Consider the following 21,828-nt stretch of genomic DNA (forward strand, 5'->3'; position numbering starts at 1 on the left):
TGTAGGAGACACCCTGGACAGTCTCATCCAGCAGCCTGGCAAACTGGGGACAAGTTACAGGGAAGCCCTTTATGTAGGAGGATGGTGCAGGGAGTCAGGGAGCTTTGGATACTCTTTGGTATCCATAGCCCAGTTCTGTGTGCTCTTGTCCAGCTAGTGGGGTCAGAACTCAGGTGTGCCCCCTTGAGGCTGGAGGACTTCACACCGTTCCCTGACCTGGTTCCACCAGGGTGTGTAGCTGAGTTCTGTGACTGTCACGGCTTAAACCACAAAACTGAGAGACTGTAAGCAGAAGCTCTCTTCCCCGCTGTTGCCTCCGATACCAGAGTGCATCTCTCCCCTCTACTGGGCGCTTAGGGCCAGTTCTAGTTGCTTTCCTGGCTAGAGGTGGCACTGAGGCCTGCTGCCTGGAACCTGGGGCTCCAACACACTGCCAAGCCTTTGCTCACAGCTGTCCCCATTGTCAATCAGAAAAGTAGAAGCAGGGTCTGGCCGCACAACCATCTTGTCTCTCTAAGACCAGGGCAGTTCACTTCCACCGCTGGACCTTCCATACGGCCTCTCCGCGCCTCCTGCCACCTACTCCGAGGAGTTCCATCCTCTTGCAGGGCAAGGCTCACCTATTTCCTGCCTGAGCATGACTGAGATGCAGAGTAGCTGCATTATTGTCTTTTCCTCATGGGTTCCAGGAGACAATCTCCCCACGGAAGATAGTCTGAGCTTGGAATTCTACTAAAGCACAGATTATTCTGCCTGGTTTCTTTAATACATACACAGAGAGTCTTCTAAAGAACCACACCCACCAGTAGACTGTTACACCAGTAACAGGCTCTGGTCCTGAGGTGGGTATTTTGAACATTTGTGACTTTATAGTCGATTGTCTCTATTTGTATATTTAAAGTATACATTGACATATGCTAGTATCACATTAATAAATTCTATATAAGATTGTTTTAAGATACTCTGTTTTTAGGGAAATATCCACACCAAGCTGCTAATAATGGGATTAGGGATAAAGGTAAGTGTGAGAATTTTCATTTTCTATACTTACTACGGTTTGAGTTTTTTTTTTTTTTTTTAACAACAACACATGTTACTTTTGTGATCACAGACAAAACTTAAAAACATGGGAAATATATACTTCACATACTATGCCTAATTAAACACTACACACACACACACACGTATTCTTTATTCTTGAGAGTAGTATTTGATGTGGGGAGAGAGAGAGAGTACGAGCAGGTGCAGGTGAGCGTAGAGTCTGGAGACACCTGAACATGGATGAGGTGACATCATCAACAGGTAAAAAGCTGATGAGGAGGTTAAGTGCTGCCATACAAAGTGGCATTTCTTTTTTTTTTTTTTTTTGAAAACAGACTGGGAACACAATAAGGGAATTTCTGTCATTCGCTCGGGATGCTTTTATTTTTTCTTTAATTTATTATTATTTTTTTAAAAATTCTATTTATTTATTTTTGGCTGTGTTGGGTCTTCGTTTCTGTGCGAGGGCTTTCTCTAGTTGTGGCGAGCGGGGGCCACTCTTCATCGCGGTGCGCGGGCCTCTCACTATCGCGGCCTCTCGTGTTGCGGAGCACAGGCTCCAGATGCGCAGGCTCAGTAGTTGTGGCTCACGGACCCAGTTGCTCCGCGGCATGTGGGATCTTCCCAGACCAGGGCTTGAACCCGTGTCCCCTGCATTGGCAGGCAGACTCTTAACCACTGTGCCACCAGGGAAGCCCCAAAGTGGCATTTCTGTCTGGGCAGCTTCTACTCTTCTCAGACCCTTCCTTCCAAGTGATGGCTTCTGCTCTACTTTACCTAAATTACAGGAAGACCTAGTCCTTTGTCTCAATATTCACTCCTTTCAGCCCTCCCCCGCCTTTTGGGTAATCAACATTGAGAGCAGTTTCATTAGATGAGCTATATCACTATAGTCTGGCTTTTGGCAGTGATAAAAGTGCTTCCAGGGGTTTGCCATGCATATCACTTGTCTTCCACCTCCCCCCATGCCCCTGCACAACCGTCTACACACACACACACCACACACACACACAATTTGAAAATGGTCTGAACGCAAGACAGTTTTGTAACTTATTCAATAAACCATGCAAAAGATTAATTACACATTTTTACATGTAATTTGAGTTCAACCTTCTCCTGTGCCTTTCTCTACACATACAAGGAGCACAGAACTCTGACACCTGACTTTCTGTAGAATGACATCATCTTCTTGGCCCTGTGCCTGTGGCTGTTCTCCTGGCTGAAATTCAAGCAAATGTCAGGCAGATTAAAAATCAGAAGGGGGAAATATGGTTGTGTGAAGTCAACTGGATCAACTCACATTTATTGTAAAGCAACTCTGGGCAGAATGCAGTAAAGGCTGAAGAATCAGAGAAAGCTTAAGATATTCCCAAAGTGAGAGTGTTGATTTGAATTCTTAAATTAAGCTACTGATCCAATTTCCATTTTTACATTTTGTGATCTTGGCTAATTTGATAGGCAAAATTTTATTCCATTGTTTTTAGATGAAATTTCTTGGATTCCTGGTGAGAGTAACCCCTTTAAAATACATTTTATCGTTACTTGCATTTCTTTTTGTGAATTGCCTATTTGTATATTTTGCCCATTATTCTTTCGAGGTACCAGCTTTTTCCTTATTACAAAGTAACAGTATTTCATATACTAAGGATCTTGACATTTTGTTTGCAATATTTGCCATAAATAATTTTCCTAGTTTGACATTTATCTTTTAGTTTTGTTTATGGTTTTTCTGACTTTCAAATGTTTTAATGTAGAAAATTCTATCCATTGCCTTTGGGGTTCATCTATTACCTTTTTGTTTTTTGCTTAGTAAAGGCTTCACCACTCTGAGATCTCATGAATCTCATAAATTTTTATCAGTGTTTTCTTTCAGTTTTTAATTCTTTGAATTCAACTCTTTAATCCTTCCTTATTGCATTTTGGAATATAGTGTGAGATAAAGATCTAAATTAATGATTTCCCCTAATAGGTGACTCTCCTATTTGTTGTAATTAATTCACCCTTTTCTCATTTATGAAATTTAAAGGATTATACAAGTAATATAGCTTCAATAAAAAAATCAGAAAATACAAATAGTGGAAATGAGGGGGAAAACACTTGTATTTTCTTTCCACTCTGAGTTGAGTGTTAGCAATTTCCTCTGCCCTTCCAGACATTTTCTTCTCTAGATGATGCATACATTTCCCCTACAAATGGAATCATATTGCAATATGGTTTTGTTACCTGATGTTTTTCCATTCAGTAATGTATCATGACTATCTTTCCATGTCAGTCAATATACTTTTACAGCACTATGTCCTAATTAACTTTTCATTGAAATATATTGTACATTCAGAAATGTGTACATTTCATAAGTGTACAGCTGGATGAATTTTTACCAACTGAACACATGCATGTAACCAGCTACTAGATCAAGAAGAAGAATATTACTAACACCCCCAAAACCCTCCAAATGGCTCTTGCCTGTGACCTCTCTTCCCCAAGGGTAACCACTGTCCTTCCGTCCTGACTTCTAACAGCATAGATTGATTTCATAGTCCTATTTTTGATAGCTACATTGTATTCCATCATACATAAATGTATCACAGTATACTTGCTATGGGTTAAATTGTGTCCTCCCAAAAGATATGTTGAAATCCTAACTTCCAGTACCTGCGAATGTAACCTTATTTGGAAATAGGGTCTTTGCAGATATAATCAAGTTAAGATGAAGTCATCAGGGTGAGTCCTAATCCAATATGACTAGTGTCCGTATAAGAGGAAAATGCCATATAAAGACAGAGACACACAGAGAAGAAGGCTATGTGACCATGGAGGCGGAGATGGGAGTGATGCAGCTGTAAGCCAAGGAACACCAAGGATTGACAGCCACCACCAGAAGCTAGGAAGAGGCAAGGAAGGATTCTACTTAGAAACTCAAAGGGACCATGGCCCTGCCAACACCTTGATTTCAGACTTAACTTCCAGAACTATGAGAGAATAAATATCTGTTGCTTTAAGCCACCTAGTCTGTGGTACTCTGTTATGGCAGCCCTAGGAAACTGATAACCCAGTTTTGATGACTTTTGTGTTTTTCTTACATTTTATTATTTTATAGTGTTATGAATATTCATTTTTTTCCTTAGAAGAAACTATAATAATAAACTATCTGAATCAAAGAATACTAGGAGACAATGTGAGTACAAAGTACGTAGTAAGACAATGGCTATGATTCACCAACTCTATCTCTAAGTGTTATACTTGGTGATAGAGGTGATGTGGGCTCCTTCCTTTGTAATGAATTCTCCTGTAACTCCAGTCTCACCAGGATTCCCTAGCCTGTGGGTACAGTGGGCCCACATAAAGATATAACTCACTTCTGCCACCACCTCCATAATCAGAACATTCCAGCCCCTTATCTCTAGGAGTCTCTGGGGTGGGGCGTGAGGCAGTGGTGGTTATCATTCCAGTTCTTGAATAATCCTCTCACCTTCTTCTCAACGTCCCAACACATCCTCCATAAAGACTTTTGGGGGCCTGACTGTGCTACTCCCTCTGAGAGTCAGTGGAAAGGACCCATGTCATCTTCAGAAGCTGAGCTGCAAGGTGCCAGGGCACTGTGGCATTCCATGTGGTCCTCATTGCATTAGAACCAGGCAATGTTTCTTAAACAAGGAGAGAAGGCCTTTCTTAGCCACTGTGTACCAGGAGCCCCCAAACAGCCCTCCCTGTTTTGTCTTGTCTCCCAGAGTCCTGCTGCCTGTAGCCCCTTCACCTGGGACTTAGCTAGGAAGAGTGGAATCCGAGGCAGACACCATGTGTCAGCTGCATTACAATCCCCATGTAAAATATTCCAGATTGATGATTCCACAGTTAGACTTCATGCCGGGATGTATCCAGATCTTAACAGTGAGCACACTTTCTGCTCAAACTCATTACCTGCTGTCTTCTTGAGCCTTCATAATATTTTGATATTCACAGGTAAAATATCCTCTTATTTCTCTTTTTTTTCAAAAAAAAATTCTTATAAGCCATGACCTGTTTATTTCTCCAGATAAATATATGAATAGTATTGTCGACCATTAAGAAGTTGTCAGGGATGGCATCAAACCAATGAAATTAACAAGAGATTTGACATCTTTGGCATGTTTGGCTTTCCATCAGGAATGAGAGCATGTCTCTGTGCCTAGCTGAATCTCCTTTCACATCTCCTCCAGAGGGATTTGGGGAGCTGGAGAGGAATGGCAGAGAGCAGTCCAAACAACCTGCTGAGTGGGCTTTGGGAAGCCGATCAAGCATTGCTGGCTTGAGTACAGGGGAGGTCATTGAAAAAGGAGGCAGGATGAGTTCTGAGCCAGCTCTGGGTGTCTTCCAGGAATTCTTGATTTTTTTCATGACACTGGATGAGAGTGTGTGCCCAGGGAACAAATCTGATGAAAGCAGAAAATAAGCTGATTTAGTAAAATTTGTCAGACAGGAGGAATTGTGGCTGAACCCTGGAGCCAAGGATCATGGAAAGAGGGGTAAATTGAAATCAGGTAGCAATGTGTACTGTGGGTGTGGCTGAGCAGAGAGGCGGGGCTGAGCTAAATTTCAGGAGACTTGGATTCCAGTCTGAGCTCTGAAGTCACGCTACTCTGTTCCCTTGGGCTAAAGGCCTTTCCTCTTGAGCATCTGTTTGCTCTTTTCTCGCTGTAAGAGTGCTCACTGAAGGACCTCTAAGGCTCTCCTTGAGCTGGGTTTCTAAGTGGTATTTACTAGAGCAACACAGGAGTTACATGGCTGAAAAAAGCCCCAAGATGTTAAACGTTCATGTCTAAACCAAAGGACATAATTATAGAATGATGTGATGAAGAAATGAAATTTCAAAGCACCTTTGGGAGGATTCCTGCCAGTGGAATAGGAAAGGAAAAAAATCCAAGGTAGCTCAAGAATATTATTTAGGGGTGAGGGGTACCTAAAAGCACTAAAAAAGTACTTTCCAAATGAGATCTTTCTTTTGGTTTTGTTGGGTGAGGGCTCCCTGAGGTGAAATTCTCTCAGATATTGTGACTTGCTTTGCAGGTGGGATGAAGCAAGGAATGTGCCCCTTGCAGCAGGAGACTGTAACCGCAGAAAAAATTTCCAGGTCATTGGTGTCTTTGGGGCTACACATTTGAAAAAGAAATTACATCATTGGAGTTCCAGATTTTTTAAAACTCATTTCCTTTCCTTATTTTTTTAAAAAAAATTTTTATTTCCAGATTTTGCCATAAGCCTAGGTTTAACTCTGTCACAGAGATGAATTATTAAAATTGGGCCCCAGATGTCGGCTTCACAGATGGAGGGGGCTCCCCTGAAGCCTTTGGCAGAAACTGACATGTAGGGACTAAGTCCTTCAAAGGAGTCCCCACCAAGAGCTGCGGTGCATAGAACCTGCCAGACTATATCTGCTTCTAATATTTCCATTTCCCCCATGGGGGTCCTGGCCAATAAATTCTTCCAATTATGCCCTCATGACTCCAACTCCAGAAGTCACCCAGTACCTCACTACTCTGAAGGTCAAAAATGTCTTCATTGTGGCTAGCATTATTGTTAGCCTCAAGAACCATTCATTGCCAGGTTTTTGAAGGGGCAATAGGAAAATTCTAAGTTTTGCATGGTACCCAGCCTCCAAGATGGCCTCCAAATCAGTCCCCAATGGTCCCCCTCTTGGTATTCACACACTTGTGTGGTCCCCGCCAACACTGTGGCAGGGTGTGCGTGAGTGTGTGAAAAATAGCATATTGCAGAAGAGGAGAGTTCAGCTACCATGTAGTGAGGTCACTCGGGCAGCCTAGAGTGAACCCCACATGATGAGGAGGAACTGAAGTCTCCAGCAACAGCCAGCGAAAACTAGAGGCTTGACAACAACCTTGTGAGTGAACTTGGAGGTGGATTCCCCCCCCACCCCAGTTGAGCCTTCAGATGAGAGTACAGCCCTGGCTGACAATTTGACATCAATCTCATGACAGACCTTGAACCTGGAACCACCCAGCTATGCCACTCCCAGATTCCTGACCCTCAGAAACTCAGTGAGGTAATACATTTTGTTGCTTTCAGTTCTGAAGTTTTGGGGTAATTTGGAATGCAGAAATAGATAACTAATGCACTCTGTGCTTTGTTTTTGATTTTCTGAGTAAATAGGAAGACATGCTATGTGGAATGAACACATATATGCTATATGGAATGACAGGTCAACACGTGTCTATCTTATATCCTCCCTGAGTTTGGGGTGGGATCAAGGAATCCATACGTTTAACTAGCACCCCAGATGATTCTTATCATCAGGAAAGTTTGAGAAACAATACAGAACAGGATTCAAAAATGAATGAGACATACCTCTTCTTCAGGAAACTGTGCAAGATGGAAAGCAAATTGGTACACAGAAATACATTTGAAGAGAGGCACCAAGTGGCAAGGAAAGGTTTGAATAGCCTTGGGGGAATCAAGGAATGCTTCCTGGAAGAAATGACACATGAGTAGATCTCAAGGGTTGGTTAGGACCTCAGAGAGCAATATATGGAAAGAATCACAGAGTGAGAGTAACTGGTGGCATTTATCAGGGGCCTGCATTGCACCAAGCACTTTACCCGCCTCATCTTATCCAGTCCTCACAACAGTCCTGTGCAGTAGGAGCTACTGTCACCCATTTTACAAGCGGGAAAGCTGGGCTTTGGTTAGCACACTGTCCAAGGTCACACAGCCCCTGTGTGCAGTACTGGGTAGAAAGGAGATAGCTGACTCTATCTGTCATGCTTTTAACCGCTATCGTGTTCCATGTCCTAGGGGACATGAGACTCAGAAATGTGAAAGGCTGCAGCATTTTTGCAAAAGACAGTAGTTTTGTGGAAATAACAGAAGATGGTGTCCATGGAGGGATATGGGCCAGAGGAGGATACTGTATGAAGTGCTGGAACCTGGCAGTGGTTTCCTAGTGCAAGCTCAACTCATTCATTTAGTGAATGAGGAAAGGGAGCCTCAGAAAAGTTCTGTGACTTGCCTGAAGTTTGATAGTGGCAAAGAGGAGTAAAAGTCCAGACCCCTGGCAGCCCCATTTCCATTGTGGACAACTGGAGGCCAAACCTTGATGCCTTACTAAGGAGGTCTAAGCTCTTCCATGGCTTTTTTTTAAAAAATAAATTAATTTAATTAATTAATTTATTTTTGGCTATGTTGGGTCTTCGTTGCTGCGCGTTGTGGTGTGCGGGCTTCTCATTGCGGTGGCTTCTCTTGTTGCGGAGCACAGGCTCTAGGCAGCTGGCTTCAGCAGTTGTGGCTCGCGGGCTCTAGAGCGCAGGTTCAGTAGTTGTGGCGCACAGGCGTCGTTGCTCTGCAGCATGTGGGATCTTCCCGGACCAGGCTCGAACCCGTGTCCCCTGCATTGGCAGGCGGATTGTTAACCACTGCGCCACCAGGGAAGTCCATGGCTTATGTTTTTTTGTTTGTTTGTTTGTTTGTTTTGTTTTGTTTTTAAACAATTTTAAGTGTACACTTCAGTGAAATTAAGTGTATTCACAATGTTGTGCAACCATTACCACTATCCATTTCTAGAACTTTGTCATCAACCCAAACAAATTCTGTGTCCATTAAACAATAACTCACCATTCTTCTTCCTCATTCTATTTTCTGACTCTATGAATCTGCCTAATCTAGGTACCTCATATATGTGGAGTCATGTGTTTATCCTGTTGTGTCTGGCTTTTTTCACTTAATATAATGTTTTCAAGGTTCACCCATATTGTAGCATGTATCAAGACTTCATTTCTTTTTTCCCCCATTTTTTCTATTGTGGTAAAATACATATAATATTTACCATCTTAACCATTTTTAAGTGTACAGTTAAGTGAATTAAGTCCATTCATATTGCTATGCAACCATCACCACGATGCATCACCCTAACTCTTTTCATCTTGCAAAATTAAAACTCTGTACCCATTAAATAGGAACTCCCCTTCCCTTACCCCCTCAGCCCTTGGCAAGTGCCATTCTACTTTTGGTCTCTATGATTTTGATGCATCTAGGTACCTCATATAAGTGGAATTATGCAGTATTATTTCTTTTTGTGACTGGCTTATTTCACTTAGTATAATGTCCTTAAGGTTCATCCATATCCTATCATGTGTCAGAATTTCCATCCTTTTAAAGGCTGTAAAATACTCCGTTGTATGTACCTACTACATTTTATTTATCCATTCATTTGTTGATAGACGTTTGGGTTGGTTCTACCTTTTGGCTGTTGTGAATAATGCTGCTATGAATATGGGTGTACAAATATCTCTTTCAGACACTGCTTTCAATAATTTTGGGGATATACCCAGAGGTGAAATAACTGGATCATATGGTAATTCTTTTTTTTTTTTTAAACTTTTGAGGACCTGCCATATTGTTTTCCACTGTGACCGCATCACTTTACATTCCCACCAACAGCACACAAGGGTCCCAATTTCTCCACATCCTCGTCAACACTTTTATACTTCATTCCTTTTTTCAAGGATAAGAAATATTCCAATGTATGCATACACCACATTTAAAAAATCCGTTTATCAGTTGATGAACATTTGGGTTGTTTCCACCCTTTGGCCTGTTGTGAACAATGCTGCTATGAACATTGATGTACAAGTATCTGAGTCCCGGCTTTCAGGTTTTTTTGGAAGTGGAATTGCTGGATCAAAAGCTAATTTGATATTTAAGTTCTTGAGAAATCTGTAGACTTTTGGAGATCTGCACTCTGTAAGTTAGCTCTGGTCATCCTAGCCTTTGGAACAGATATCCCTGGGTGGGTGGGAGGCCTCCTCTCTCTCCCGCATCCACACCGCTGCCCTCCCCCCACTTCCTTGCTTTCCGGGAAGCGGTTCTCAGAGCCTCTAACACAGAGGTCAAGCGGCTGAAATGAAGCTGATCCCGGCGTCCAGTTGGGCTTGTCTGAGGGAACTACCTTTGGGTCGCTCCCAGCGTCTCCTGCGAGGGCGGTGTGGGCAGGAGGGGAGGCTCCTCCCGGTTCTCTGAAATCTCGCCAGCTCATCGGGCCCGACCGCCCACTCTGGCGGTGGCTCCGGGGCTGACCAGGTGAGCGGCCGAGCAGTCCCGAGCCCCGGGGCGGGCGCAGCCCTGCGGGATGGGAGCCTTGGGCGCCCAGTCCGCGCTGAGCCGGGCTCCGAGCTCCACCGCCCTCGTTCCCGCCCCAGGCGGCCGCTCCGGAGCCTGAGCCCAGGGAACGCGCGCTCCCTCCGGCGTGTCCTTGCTTCGAGCTGCCGCTTCTGCGTCCCCGACACTCCGGCCGCGGGGTGACTCCCGGGGTCCCCAGCCGCGCGCGTGCCTGGGCGACCCGACGTGCCCCTGCCTGGAGCCCGGACCCCCTCTCCCTCGTGCCTCCCGGACCCGGCGGAGCACGCCTTCCCGAGCTGGGCACCCCGGCCCTGGGCGCCCCGCGGTCGCCGGGGCGGGGACAGCGAGGGGGGCGGGGGGCGGGGGGCGGTGGCCACGCCGAGGAGCCGCGGTCCTCTGATCTGCGGCGGCGAGAGCGCAACTCCCGCAGAGTCCAGCCGGGAAAGAGCCCCGAGCAGAGGAGGGAGAGAGGGGACCTGTGCTCTTCCTATGGGCCTCTGGGAGCAGCGGCTCGTGTCCCCGGACCCGGAATAAAGAGCTCAGGACCTTGTCCGCCCGGCGCCGGGATGCCGCAGGTACGGAGCGCGCCCTCCGGGGCGATGCTCCGAGGACTCCACGCGGCACCGGCCGCCAGGGCGCGGGGGCTTTTGAGTGGGGAGGGGGCTTTTCAAGAGACTCGCGCTCGTGCTCATTTCTGCAGGGGACCCGGTCTGTCCCCTCCTTCTGTCCTTAGGCGTAGCCTCTGAGGCTCCGAGGACAAAGTTGGGAGCAGGAGGGGGCTTATCAGCAGAGACTGCAAAGAGATGCTTCCAGAGATGGGAAGGTCTGGCCAGGGGGCGATCCCTAAACGCAGGGGCTCCAGAGGACACCGGGTGGCAATGGGGTTCCTCTTGGGGAGGTGAGAATGAAGGAGAAAAAAAGATCGCTGGACAATTTCTCCCCAAATCCCAAATCTCCTAACACCCGGTCTCCCCAAGAAGTTTTTATGCTCTTTGCTTTTAAAACATTACTTTGAGTCTTCCAGGTAGCGAGCTTGCAGGGTCCCTCTCCGGAGGTGGCGCGCCTCGGAGACCCACAGGGCCTGCGAGGGGCGAGGACTGTCCCACGCTGACTGCATCCTTCCTGCCTGGGTGGCAAGCCTGGCTCCCTCTGACCTTTCCGCTCTGGGTTCTGCTTCGCACATGATAGCAGCAAAGGGCAGGGCCTGAGAGGGGCAGGACCGATGCTCAGAGGAGGAAAAAAATCTGCGAAAAATGGAGGTGAAGTGTTGGGGGAAAGACGGGGGACTGGGGCCGGGCCTCCCTGTGCAGAGGGACTTTAGTTCTACCCCCGAAGGCAGGCTCCAGACATGTCACCTTTGAGGGATGTGGGCAGCATGCTCTCCTGAGGGTCCTAGGAGTCTTCCTTGTGTCTCCCTTTCCCAGAAACCTCAGGCTTCCACACTTCCCCTCCCTCTCTGGATTTCCTGCCCTCTGTGGAGCTCTCCAGACCCCAGCCCTCTTCTTACATCCCAGCAACCTGGCCTGATGTTTGCAGGCTCTGGGAGGGACTGGGGCTTCAGGGAGAGGGAAGGGGACATGGGGATTCTGGCTTCCTCTTGGTTCTCCATCCCCACCGGTGCAGCTGACAACCCCCTCCTGGTACCCCAGCCCCATCATCTGGGTCAGGAGTGCCCTCCTCTTCCTCGAAGCTGACCGAGGAGGCCTGGGTCCTCACTAGTAATTCCTTGCAGTCCTAGGATGTAACATCCTCCCTCTCCAGGGACCTCCATGCTTTACAGACATCACTGATCTCTTGCCCAGAGGATGTTGAAACTCTGAGAGCTCAAGCTATTTATCTCAGGACACACAACCAGCCAAGGAAGGATTTTGTTCCAGAATCCCCTTTCTAAGCCACTCAATGATTAGGCTGGGACTTCACTCTTGCAGCCTCTGTCTGGGGACAGGCCTTGGTAAATGCTGTGCCTGGCTTCTAGGGTCACAGCAGACTTGGAAGTAGGAACAGGAAACCTAGTGAGGAGAGGGGAAGGCGGCTGCTACATAGGCTCTGATTTTAAAGCAGTGTTTTGCCAGAAGAAAAGAAGCATGGAGAGCAGTCAGGCCTGTCTCAAAAGTCTTGCCTCTTCAGTGGAATTCAGAATAATTTTTTAAGCTACAGAATGGGACAATTCCACAAGGACAAAGTTCAGGCTGTCAGGACAAGGAATGGAGTTTGGAGCAGGTCACTTTGGTTCTCTTCAGCCTCCCCACACTCCTAACTTTGGTCCCTGAGAAAAAGTGCAACATTCAGAATCTTCATTGGAACGGAAATAAACTGAGTTAGTGCTTGTTTGTCTCTGTAGTAATCTAACCTTCCCTGAACGAGTGGGTATGTGGTTTTGATTCCTTTGTTTTCTTTCCCTGGTTCCTTTATTTCCACTCCATCAGCCAGTGTTCACTCTGGGCAGGTGGCTAATGGGTCAGCTTAGTTTATAGAATGGTTTTAAATTTGACCAGGTTCACTTACATATGTAGCCAATTGTTTGTATGTCTTTCAAAGGCTTAGGATGGAGCTTGGATACTGGACCCCAAGGACGCTTGCAGGGACAGTCTGACTCATTAAGGGAAAGCTGAGTCTCAGCAGAAAGGGGAGACCTCAGCCTAACGACATCTCCCCAGAGGAATTCCCAGGAGCGCTGCTCAAGGCTTCACCTGGCCAGCTGGAGGTCACCGTGGGGGTCATGGATGAGAACGCCACAAACACCTCAACCAACTCTTTTTCTCTGCTTGACCCCCACGGAACCCAAGCTGCTTTCTTCCCATTCAACTTCAGCTATGGCGACTATGATATGCCCTTGGACGAAGATGAGGATGTGACCAATTCCCGGACCTTCTTTGCTGCCAAAATTGTCATTGGCCTGGCGCTGGTGGGCATCATGCTGGTTTGTGGTATTGGCAACTTCATCTTCATCGTGGCCCTGGCCCGCTACAAGAAGCTGCGCAACCTCACCAATCTGCTCATCGCCAACCTGGCCATCTCTGATTTCTTGGTGGCCGTCGTCTGCTGCCCCTTCGAGATGGACTACTACGTGGTACGCCAGCTCTCCTGGGCGCACGGCCACGTGCTGTGCGCCTCTGTCAACTACCTGCGCACCGTCTCTCTCTACGTCTCCACCAACGCCCTGCTGGCCATCGCCATCGACAGGTGAGTGAGGGGTGGGGACAATGAAGGAAGGGGCAGTTGTGATGGATGACAGGTACCTGTATACCCCAGAGCTGTGGATGCATGGGGGGCCCAAAGGTGGCCCATTTATTGAACAGTGAGAAGAGTTCTAGTTTTCCAGCGGTAAGCGGGCAGGAGGTAGTGGAGCCCCCTAGAGTTGGGCAGCAGGAAGTCTTTTGATCCCTCTGTTATGGACAATGTCCTAGAGGTTGTGTCTGTCCAAGGTCTAGAGGTAGGCAGCTCCCAGGAGGTGTGGAAGGACAAGTTTAAGTTTCAGGCAATTACCTCTTGAGTCAACTTGGAAATCTTGAGGGAGGTTTCTATCTCATCAAGACATCCTCTACTGAAACGTGATGCCCCTACAAACACCGGTTGATTTTTTTTTATTGTTATGATGATTTTTAAAATTTTTATTTTATATTGGGTATAGTTGATTAACAACGTTAACACGGGTTGAGGGATTTGTTCTAAAAAACAAACAAAACAAAAAGGGGACCCATGCTTACTTACTCTTTTTTGGTTGTTGCAGTAATCAGTTGGCTCCTTTTCATACATTAGTGTACAATAGTACATCACTAGCTGTTTCTAGTGATGGTAAATAAAATCAGTAAGAGCAGCCTATGCAAATCTTTCCTATGTTATCTCTAGGGTTTTCATTTAGTATAATCTCCTGTGCTAATGGGCCAGAGTAGTTTTTGTTCCCTTGGAACAGTTTTGCAGGCTTCTGTGCCCAAAGTTGGACTCTTGTTACAAAACACCTTGTTGCAGTCCAGAGACAGTTACCCTGAGGGTCTAATCGGGCCTCTGTGTACTTGGATCTGCACAGTCCGTCTCTCTCTCTTAACCCAGAGAGCCTGAAGCACAGATGATCTCCGTGTCCCATGGCCTCAGGGCTCTGGTGGCGTTCAGCTCCCTCCCCCCCAATCAGGACACCCCAGGACAGTGTTCCGGGGAGGAACACAGCAAATAGAGCCTGATTTCTGAAGCCATCAGTGGGACGACCAGGGGTAGAATACCTAGACATAGACCACTCCCAAGGGCAGGGCGTTGAAAAGGAGCCTGGCCTTAAAACCTAGGAGGATATTGGAATTAGCACATTAAACGGCCCTCGGTCTGTCACCCATAGAAGGTGTCCAGAGGTGTCATCCCTGCGCCAGGCTTGGCCAAGCTCTTCCACATGAGTCACGAAGCCCCCATGGTGTTCTGTCCACCCAGGAACGGACCCTGGGTGAATCTGTAGAAGGAGCAGGAGGGGGACAGTCAAGCAGAGTATCTGCCCCCCAAGTTCCCTTCACAGCTGTCGAGGAAGATCTCCAGGGACCTTGTCTCTGAACTCTTCTGAAAGTGGAAGCTGCCACCATCCCTCTTAGCACATGAACAGGACAAAACATACAGGGTCATTTCCTGAAGTTTCACTCTGGCAAGACAGTTTTTCACGGAAGGTGCTCTCAGCCACCGGAAGTGGGGTAGGTAGGTGCCTGCTGCGGGGTGGGCCCCTGCTCCCTGGGTGAGGCCCATTTTACCATGGAGCGGGCTACTCGTAGAAAGGGGTAACACTGCAGGAGGAAATGGCTTCAAGGGGAATGGAAGCCAGGACACAATCAGGGCATTGGGCTATTCTGAACATGTAACATGTATGTCAATCAATCCACCTCCATCTACTGAACTCTTTCAAACTCATATTCGCCTTTCATATGAAACTTAGCTTGTCTGAAATATTGCAGGCATTTCTCTTACGGTGGGTATTTTAATCGGGAACGTGCTTTGCATCATGGGGACGGCTATTGTTTAGAGTGGGGTTGTGATTGGAAACTTGAACCCAGACACTGGGTTTGATTTTGTTAGTTTTAGGCAACTAATTTTTGTCTTGATATAACAAGTATGGCCACAGTTATAAAAATATCTTTATTTTTGTTTAATGAAATTTCTGTAGGAATAGTGTGAGCAGTTAGTCTGCCTGGGTTTAAACTCCTACTGCACCACTTATTAGCTGCAGGGCCTTGTGATAGTTAGTTGACCCTTCTCTGCCTCAATTTTCTCATGTATAAAATGGGAATAATTGGAAAACCTAATGTATTGGGTTGCTTTGAGGATGAAATGAAATAATACATGTAATTGTTTAGAACAATGCTTAAAACAGAGTACGCACTTAATAAACAGCGGATTTATGCTTTGTAAATTAACCCTTAAAGGAACAACAACAACAAAACCAGATAAACTAATGACTATTTCTGATTGGCTAACCTCTTTGCTTTCATTATAGTGATTGTTTTTGTGAGGTGATTAAAGAAATAATGATACAAAGTTTCTAAGAAACACGGCTCTCAAGATATAGTAGAACAGAACTATTTATCTCCCACCCCGTTCTCTGTTTCTACTGTTGGTTCCATGGTTCTCCCAGGCATCTAAGCTCAAAAGTCCCCTTTGTCCTGGCTGCTCTCTCCCTTTCTCCAGCATTCACTTAATTCCCAGGCCCTGACAATCCCCTCTCACCCAGGGCTGAATTATCATAGTCTCCTCTTGGTCTTCCTGCGGCCCCCGGTGTCTCTCAGCTCCGCCCCTCTGCCAAACACGCAAGCAAACACTGAGAGTGACCGAGGGTGGGAGACGCTCTAGGTGGGAATCAGGAAAAGTGTCTCTGAGAAGATATTTGAACAGACCTCTGAATGATGGGGGAAAAAAACTGGCCTTGTAAAGACTGGGAAAGAGCATTCCAGACAAAGAGAATTCTAAGTGCAAAGGCTTCGAGACGGGAGCAAACCTGAAGGTTCTAGGAAGAGCAAGAAGAGTCCCATGGCCCAGGGGAAGAAAGCAAGACTGCAGCCAAATTAATCTTCTGCCTCATACAACCCTCCCTCTCTTGCTCAAAAGACCTCTAACAATGCCACTGTATACAAAATATGGCTGGAATCTTTTCATCTGCTTTTCCAACATTTTATTATCGAGCTCCAGACTGCCTGCCAGTCTCATGCTGGGTAAACACACTGATGTCCTGTTTTCCAAAAAAAGTTGCAATCTTTTTGAGAACTGTCACCACAGCTTATTACATTTCTGTTCATCCAGTGCTAGGTACTTGCTGAGGGTGAAGTTTTACTAAGATCCTAGGTGCCCAGAATTCACAGACAGCAAAAGGTTATAAAAGAAGTAAGGCATGATCCCTGCTCTTGGGAAGCTTACCATCCAGAGTGCGGGGGAAGGGTGAGAACTAACATAGGAAAGTTAGGGGGTAAGTAAAGGGTCAGTCTGAAATGACATTTAGAGAAGGGGGAGATCGTGGCGTAACAGAATAATCAGAGAAGGCTTCATGCAGGAGACAGACTTTTTACTGGCTTTCAACAAATGACGATCAGCAAGGAGAAAAATGATTTCCAAGAGGGTAGGTAGAACTGTGTTTGCAAAAGCCGAGAGGTGAGAATGCTTGAGGTGAGAGTGAGGTCCGGGGAGCGGGGGAGGGGGGATAGGGCAAGGAATGTAAAAGAGTAGAGATCAGAAAGAATAGGGTCCTCTTCTAGAAGATCACAAAATCTAGGCACAGGGAGTCAGACCTGAGGGTAGCAGGGAACTGCAAAACGTCCTCAGAGGACTCTGTCCCCCCAGGTCTGGGTTTCCTCTTTGATGTGGAGACACCTGCACTGTCCTCGAGGTATATCTTTTGGATCTCAGGCACATGGGGCACTGGGGTCCCTCCTTTTTTTTAATCCGGAATCCAGGGGAAGCTGGCCAGTCTGCCTGCCTGTTGGCAGCTCTCTTGTACTGTCTGGACGAGGCAGCTAAGGCATGAGGAACAGCACTCAGCCTTAGGAAGCCCAAATGCTTCCTGGTGAGCTTATCGGTTGAGGCCGGTTGGCCCAAAAAGCAGGTTGTACATTTGCTACCCATCCCATGAGCCGCCTAGTAGCTACTGTGACCGCCACTTCCGTGATTAGACCTGGGGCTGAGTCCTGGGGCAGAGAGGAAGCTCAAATGCTCTTTGCTTAATCACCCAGCCCACTGTCATCACACAGTTAGTGGCTGGACATTTCTTTGTCCAGCAGCTTTCATTCTTTGTTCTCTGGGAAATGCTGACTCTAAGTGGATCTGGACCTGAACCACTGTAGTGGTAGACACGCTACAATGCCAAGGGCATACTCCTAAGGAAAGTAGCTGCCAATTGCCCGACTCCTTTTTGGAACATCAATAGGTTGAAGCTGACTATGATGAAAAGAACAGAGGGGCTGCCAGGATGCCAGAAGGGCAGGAGGAAGGGATATTGCTTGCTCTGGTTTGAAAAGGAAGGAACAATTGGCGTGTTGGCGAGCCCACTGGATTTGGAGCAAGATACGGATGGGTCTGCATCATGGTTCTGTCGATTACTAGCTGTGTGGCTTTTGACAGGTTATTTAACGTCTTCAAACCTCAGTTTGCCCTTCTGTAAAGTGGGCATCTTTGCTCCCTTACCTATTCAAATGAGTTGGGGTTATCTAATGAGAATGTGGATTTGAAAACGCTCTGTAAATTGTAAGTTGCTTTACAAAGTCAAGCAACTATTACTAATAATGGAGTTCTGAACCTAGCATACCCAAGGCTGGTGGCAATCCTTGAAACAGTTTTCTGCAACTTGCCTATTGGTTAATGTATTTGGAAGACCTCTTGCACAGCTCCTGGTGCTAACTTTGGGGATGGAGGTGGGGTGATGTCAGGATGAACTAACTATCTGATGGGCAATCACAGATTAATTTTGATGTGAAGATAAGTAAATCCAATAAAATAGGTCCAATAAAATAGAAAGTAGCATAGAACTTGCAAATGCAGTATTTGCCAGTAACAGGTGAAAGAAAATTGCTTGCTATACAGAATAGCTCTAAAAATACATTTTAGGATACTAAGAGTTTCTTCTTGTATATTAATAGCCTATTGTTTATGTGCAGTGTCTCATTGGAGCTTCACAGTATCTCTGTGAGCTTGGTAAGACACTTGATATTCCCATGTCACAGACGGGGAAATTGAGTCCTCAGGGCTAAGAAAATGAAAAATTCTCATAGCAAGTTTGTGGCAAAGCTGGGGGTAGATTCTTGGTCTTCTAGATCAGCATTCTCCCCTACATGTTCATTGGAAAAACACTCTGAGTTTGAAAATATCATAAAGACTTGGGAAATTACTAGTGGGAAAAGAAGGAACAGAATCATATAGTGAACGTTCATATAGCAAGCAATTACGAATACAGAAATATTCTTTGAGAGAGTAAACAGCAGAACACGGTAGGGTAGATAGAAAGGGAGAGAGCTGGTGAGAGCAAAAGCTCGAAACTCTTAGTTTTCGTTATGACTCAGAGCAGGTTTGGTGCCCTCCATACAGCAAGAGCGGCGTGGTCTTCATGTGCATTGACAAAAGCATTGCCAACACCCTGCAGACATTCCCATTTCACCCTCAGCATCCACCCTGGGAGACTGGCGAGTGCCAGGGATTGTTGCTGGTGACGGAGCGTGACAAGCAGCCAGATGGGCGACCAGAGGGTGGACCCAACCCATCCAACTTCATCTAACAGCTGGTAGCTACAAAAGAGCAGAAGCCTTGTGCCACTGAGCTCTCCAGATGACACTCAATGGGGTTGGCTGTCTGTGTTGTGGGAAGGACAGAAACAGCAGGGATATGACACACAAAAAAAGAATGACCCTCCTCTTCCGGTCAAAATCCCAAGTAAGATGACCTCAAAGGGATCGGCTGCGAAGGGAACAGAATTGTTTAGCTTTCCTTCAGGCCTCTGTCACGTCTGCCCTTGGCTTTACCAGGGATAAGCTGTGGACATGTGAGGATGTGTTTATTTCCAGTGTTGATTAGTCATTCCCTCCCACTTCACTTGCCATCTTTCTCCTTCTCCTGCTTCTACCCCCTGCCACACACAGAACGTCTTCCAGGAAACCAGAGCTCTCTGTCTAAGTATGTGCACTCTCTCTGGGAAGGAGGCTTTCATACTGCACGAATGACTCACATCCCCCGGAAAATGCTCTCTCTTCTTTTCTGGACAACTGTGGTAACAGCAGTGTGGTTTTAAGGGAAAGAACAAAAGCAATATCTTTTACTGTCTGTTGCTTTGTGGTTTAAAAAACATGTTCGTGTATATTCTCAATTGATTTTCACATCAACCATGTGAGATAGGGTTAGATGTTTTCTATCGAGAGTCCTGTGGTATTTGACCTTGAGAAAGTCACTCATCTCTCACTAAGCTCCATTTTTCAACCTGAAAAATAAGATAAATGGTCACATGCTTTTCCTCCACCTTTGCATGCAGAGCAATGTTTTTAAAAATGTGGAATGAAGGCAAAACTTTGCCCACTGTTTCTATCAGAAAGGGCAAATCCTCCCAACAACTCTTTGGAATTATCAGGTCCTTTTAGCTCTAAGCTGTGGGGTAATTAGGATGAATGGCCCTGAAAACAGGAAGGACCTGGGAACAGTGCCAGGCTAGAAACCGATAGGAGATGTTATTACTACATTTAATAATAATAGTTACCATTTATTGAGTATATACCGTGATTTAAACTGTGCCAGAAATTGTGTCTATATTGGCACATTTAATCTTTAAAAACAAACAAACAAAAAAACGTTTGCAGATAAGGAAATTGAGATTCAGAGAGATTAAACATAACTTGCCTGTCCTGGGCATATATCCAGACAAAACTCTAATTTGAAAAGATACATGCACCCCTATGTTCACAGCAGCACTATTCACAATAGCCAAGACATGGAAACAACCTAAATGTCCATTGACAGATGAATGGATAAAGAAGATGTGGTATATACATACAATGGAATATTACTCAGCCATAAAAAATTGAAATAATGCCATTTGCAGCAACATGGATGGACCTAGAGATTATCATAGTAAGTGACTATGTAAGAGAAAGACAAATACCATATGATATCACTTATATGTAGAATCTAAAATATGACACAAATGAGCTTATCTATGAAACAGAAACAGAAGAGACTCACAGATATAGACAACAGGCTTGTGTTTGCCAAGGGGTGGGTGGCGGGGTGTGGGAAGGATGGATTGGGAGTTTGGGATTAGCAGATGCAAACTTTTACATATAGAATGGATAAACAACAAGGTCCTACTGTATAGCATAGGGAACTATATTCAATATCCTGGAATAAACCATAATGTAAAGAATATGGAAAAGAATATATATATATATATAACTGAATCACTTTGCTGTACAGCAGAAATTAACACAACATTGTAAATCAACTATACTTCAATTAAAAAAAAATAAAAACTTGCCTGAGGTTGCACAGCTATAAGAGGTAGAGCTGGAGCTGGCATTCAAGTCTGCCTTTCCTGGAAGCCCACATAACACTGCTCTTTCCCTCCACACCTACCATTTGATTGTGCCTCAATGTTGCAAAAATAACATCATCCTCCAGCACTTCCTTACCACAGTGGTTGATCCCATTTGTGTCCTTGTCCTAGATATCTGGCCATTGTCCACCCGCTGAGACCCCGCATGAAGTATCAAACAGCCACTGGCTTGATTGCCTTGGTGTGGATGGTGTCCATCCTCATTGCCATACCGTCAGCCTACTTCACCACTGAAACGGTCCTCATCATTGTCAAGAGCCAGGAGAAGATCTTCTGCGGCCAGATCTGGCCAGTGGACCAGCAGATCTACTACAAGTCATACTTCCTCTTCATCTTCAGCATTGAGTTCGTGGGCCCGGTGGTCACCATGACCCTATGCTACGCCAGGATCTCCCGGGAACTCTGGTTCAAGGCTGTCCCTGGTTTCCAGACTGAGCAGATCCGGAAGCGGCTGCGCTGCCGCCGGAAGACGGTCCTGGTGCTCATGTGCATCCTCACTGCCTACGTGCTGTGCTGGGCGCCCTTCTACGGCTTTACCATTGTGCGTGACTTCTTCCCCACCGTGTTTGTGAAGGAGAAGCACTACCTCACAATCTTCTATGTGGTTGAGTGCATCGCCATGAGCAACAGCATGGTCAACACCGTGTGCTTCGTGACCGTCAAGAACAACACCATCAAGTACTTCAAGAAGATCATGCTGCTCCACTGGAAGGCTTCTTACAGGGGGAGTAAGTCCAGTGGGGACCTTGACCTCAAAACCACAGGGGTGCCTGCCACTGAAGAGGTGGACTGCATCATACTGAAATAACCCCAGAACAGGACCTTTGGGACCCTGAGCAGCGTGCTTAGGTACATGCTATCAACCAAGAACACTTGGTTTGCTGCATAGGGCAAAGCAAATGGACAAATATGTCAACACTGTGTTCAGGGAGCTCAGAATCTCTAAAACTGGTGTGATTAGACACCATCACCAGTGGCCGACATTCATTGAACATCTAGTTTGTGCAAAGAGTAGGCACTGGTGAAACCTATATATGTTGACGATATTTAACAGGCAAAAAGAAGTAACGATTAAACCAAGAAAAATGTTGGGAGATAGCCTGGAATAATGGGGTTTCCAGAAGGGAGCCTGAGTAGGC

The 21,828-nt window shown here is 46.0% G+C and overlaps 1 protein-coding gene across 1 annotated transcript; it reads left to right on the plus strand.

The window, feature by feature from the left end:
* The first annotated feature begins 11,399 nt into the window (after positions 1-11,399).
* Positions 11,400-21,497, plus strand: PROKR1 (prokineticin receptor 1). Its single transcript, XM_061210886.1, has 3 exons — positions 11,400-11,405; positions 12,749-13,329; positions 20,801-21,497. Exons 1-3 carry the CDS (start codon positions 11,400-11,402, stop codon positions 21,495-21,497), a joined length of 1,284 nt encoding a protein of 427 aa, XP_061066869.1.
* Positions 21,498-21,828: the final 331 nt, after the last annotated feature.

The sequence above is a fragment of the Eubalaena glacialis genome, chromosome 14 (assembly GCF_028564815.1).
Source record: "Eubalaena glacialis isolate mEubGla1 chromosome 14, mEubGla1.1.hap2.+ XY, whole genome shotgun sequence".
In the NCBI taxonomy this organism is placed as follows: domain Eukaryota; kingdom Metazoa; phylum Chordata; class Mammalia; order Artiodactyla; family Balaenidae; genus Eubalaena; species Eubalaena glacialis.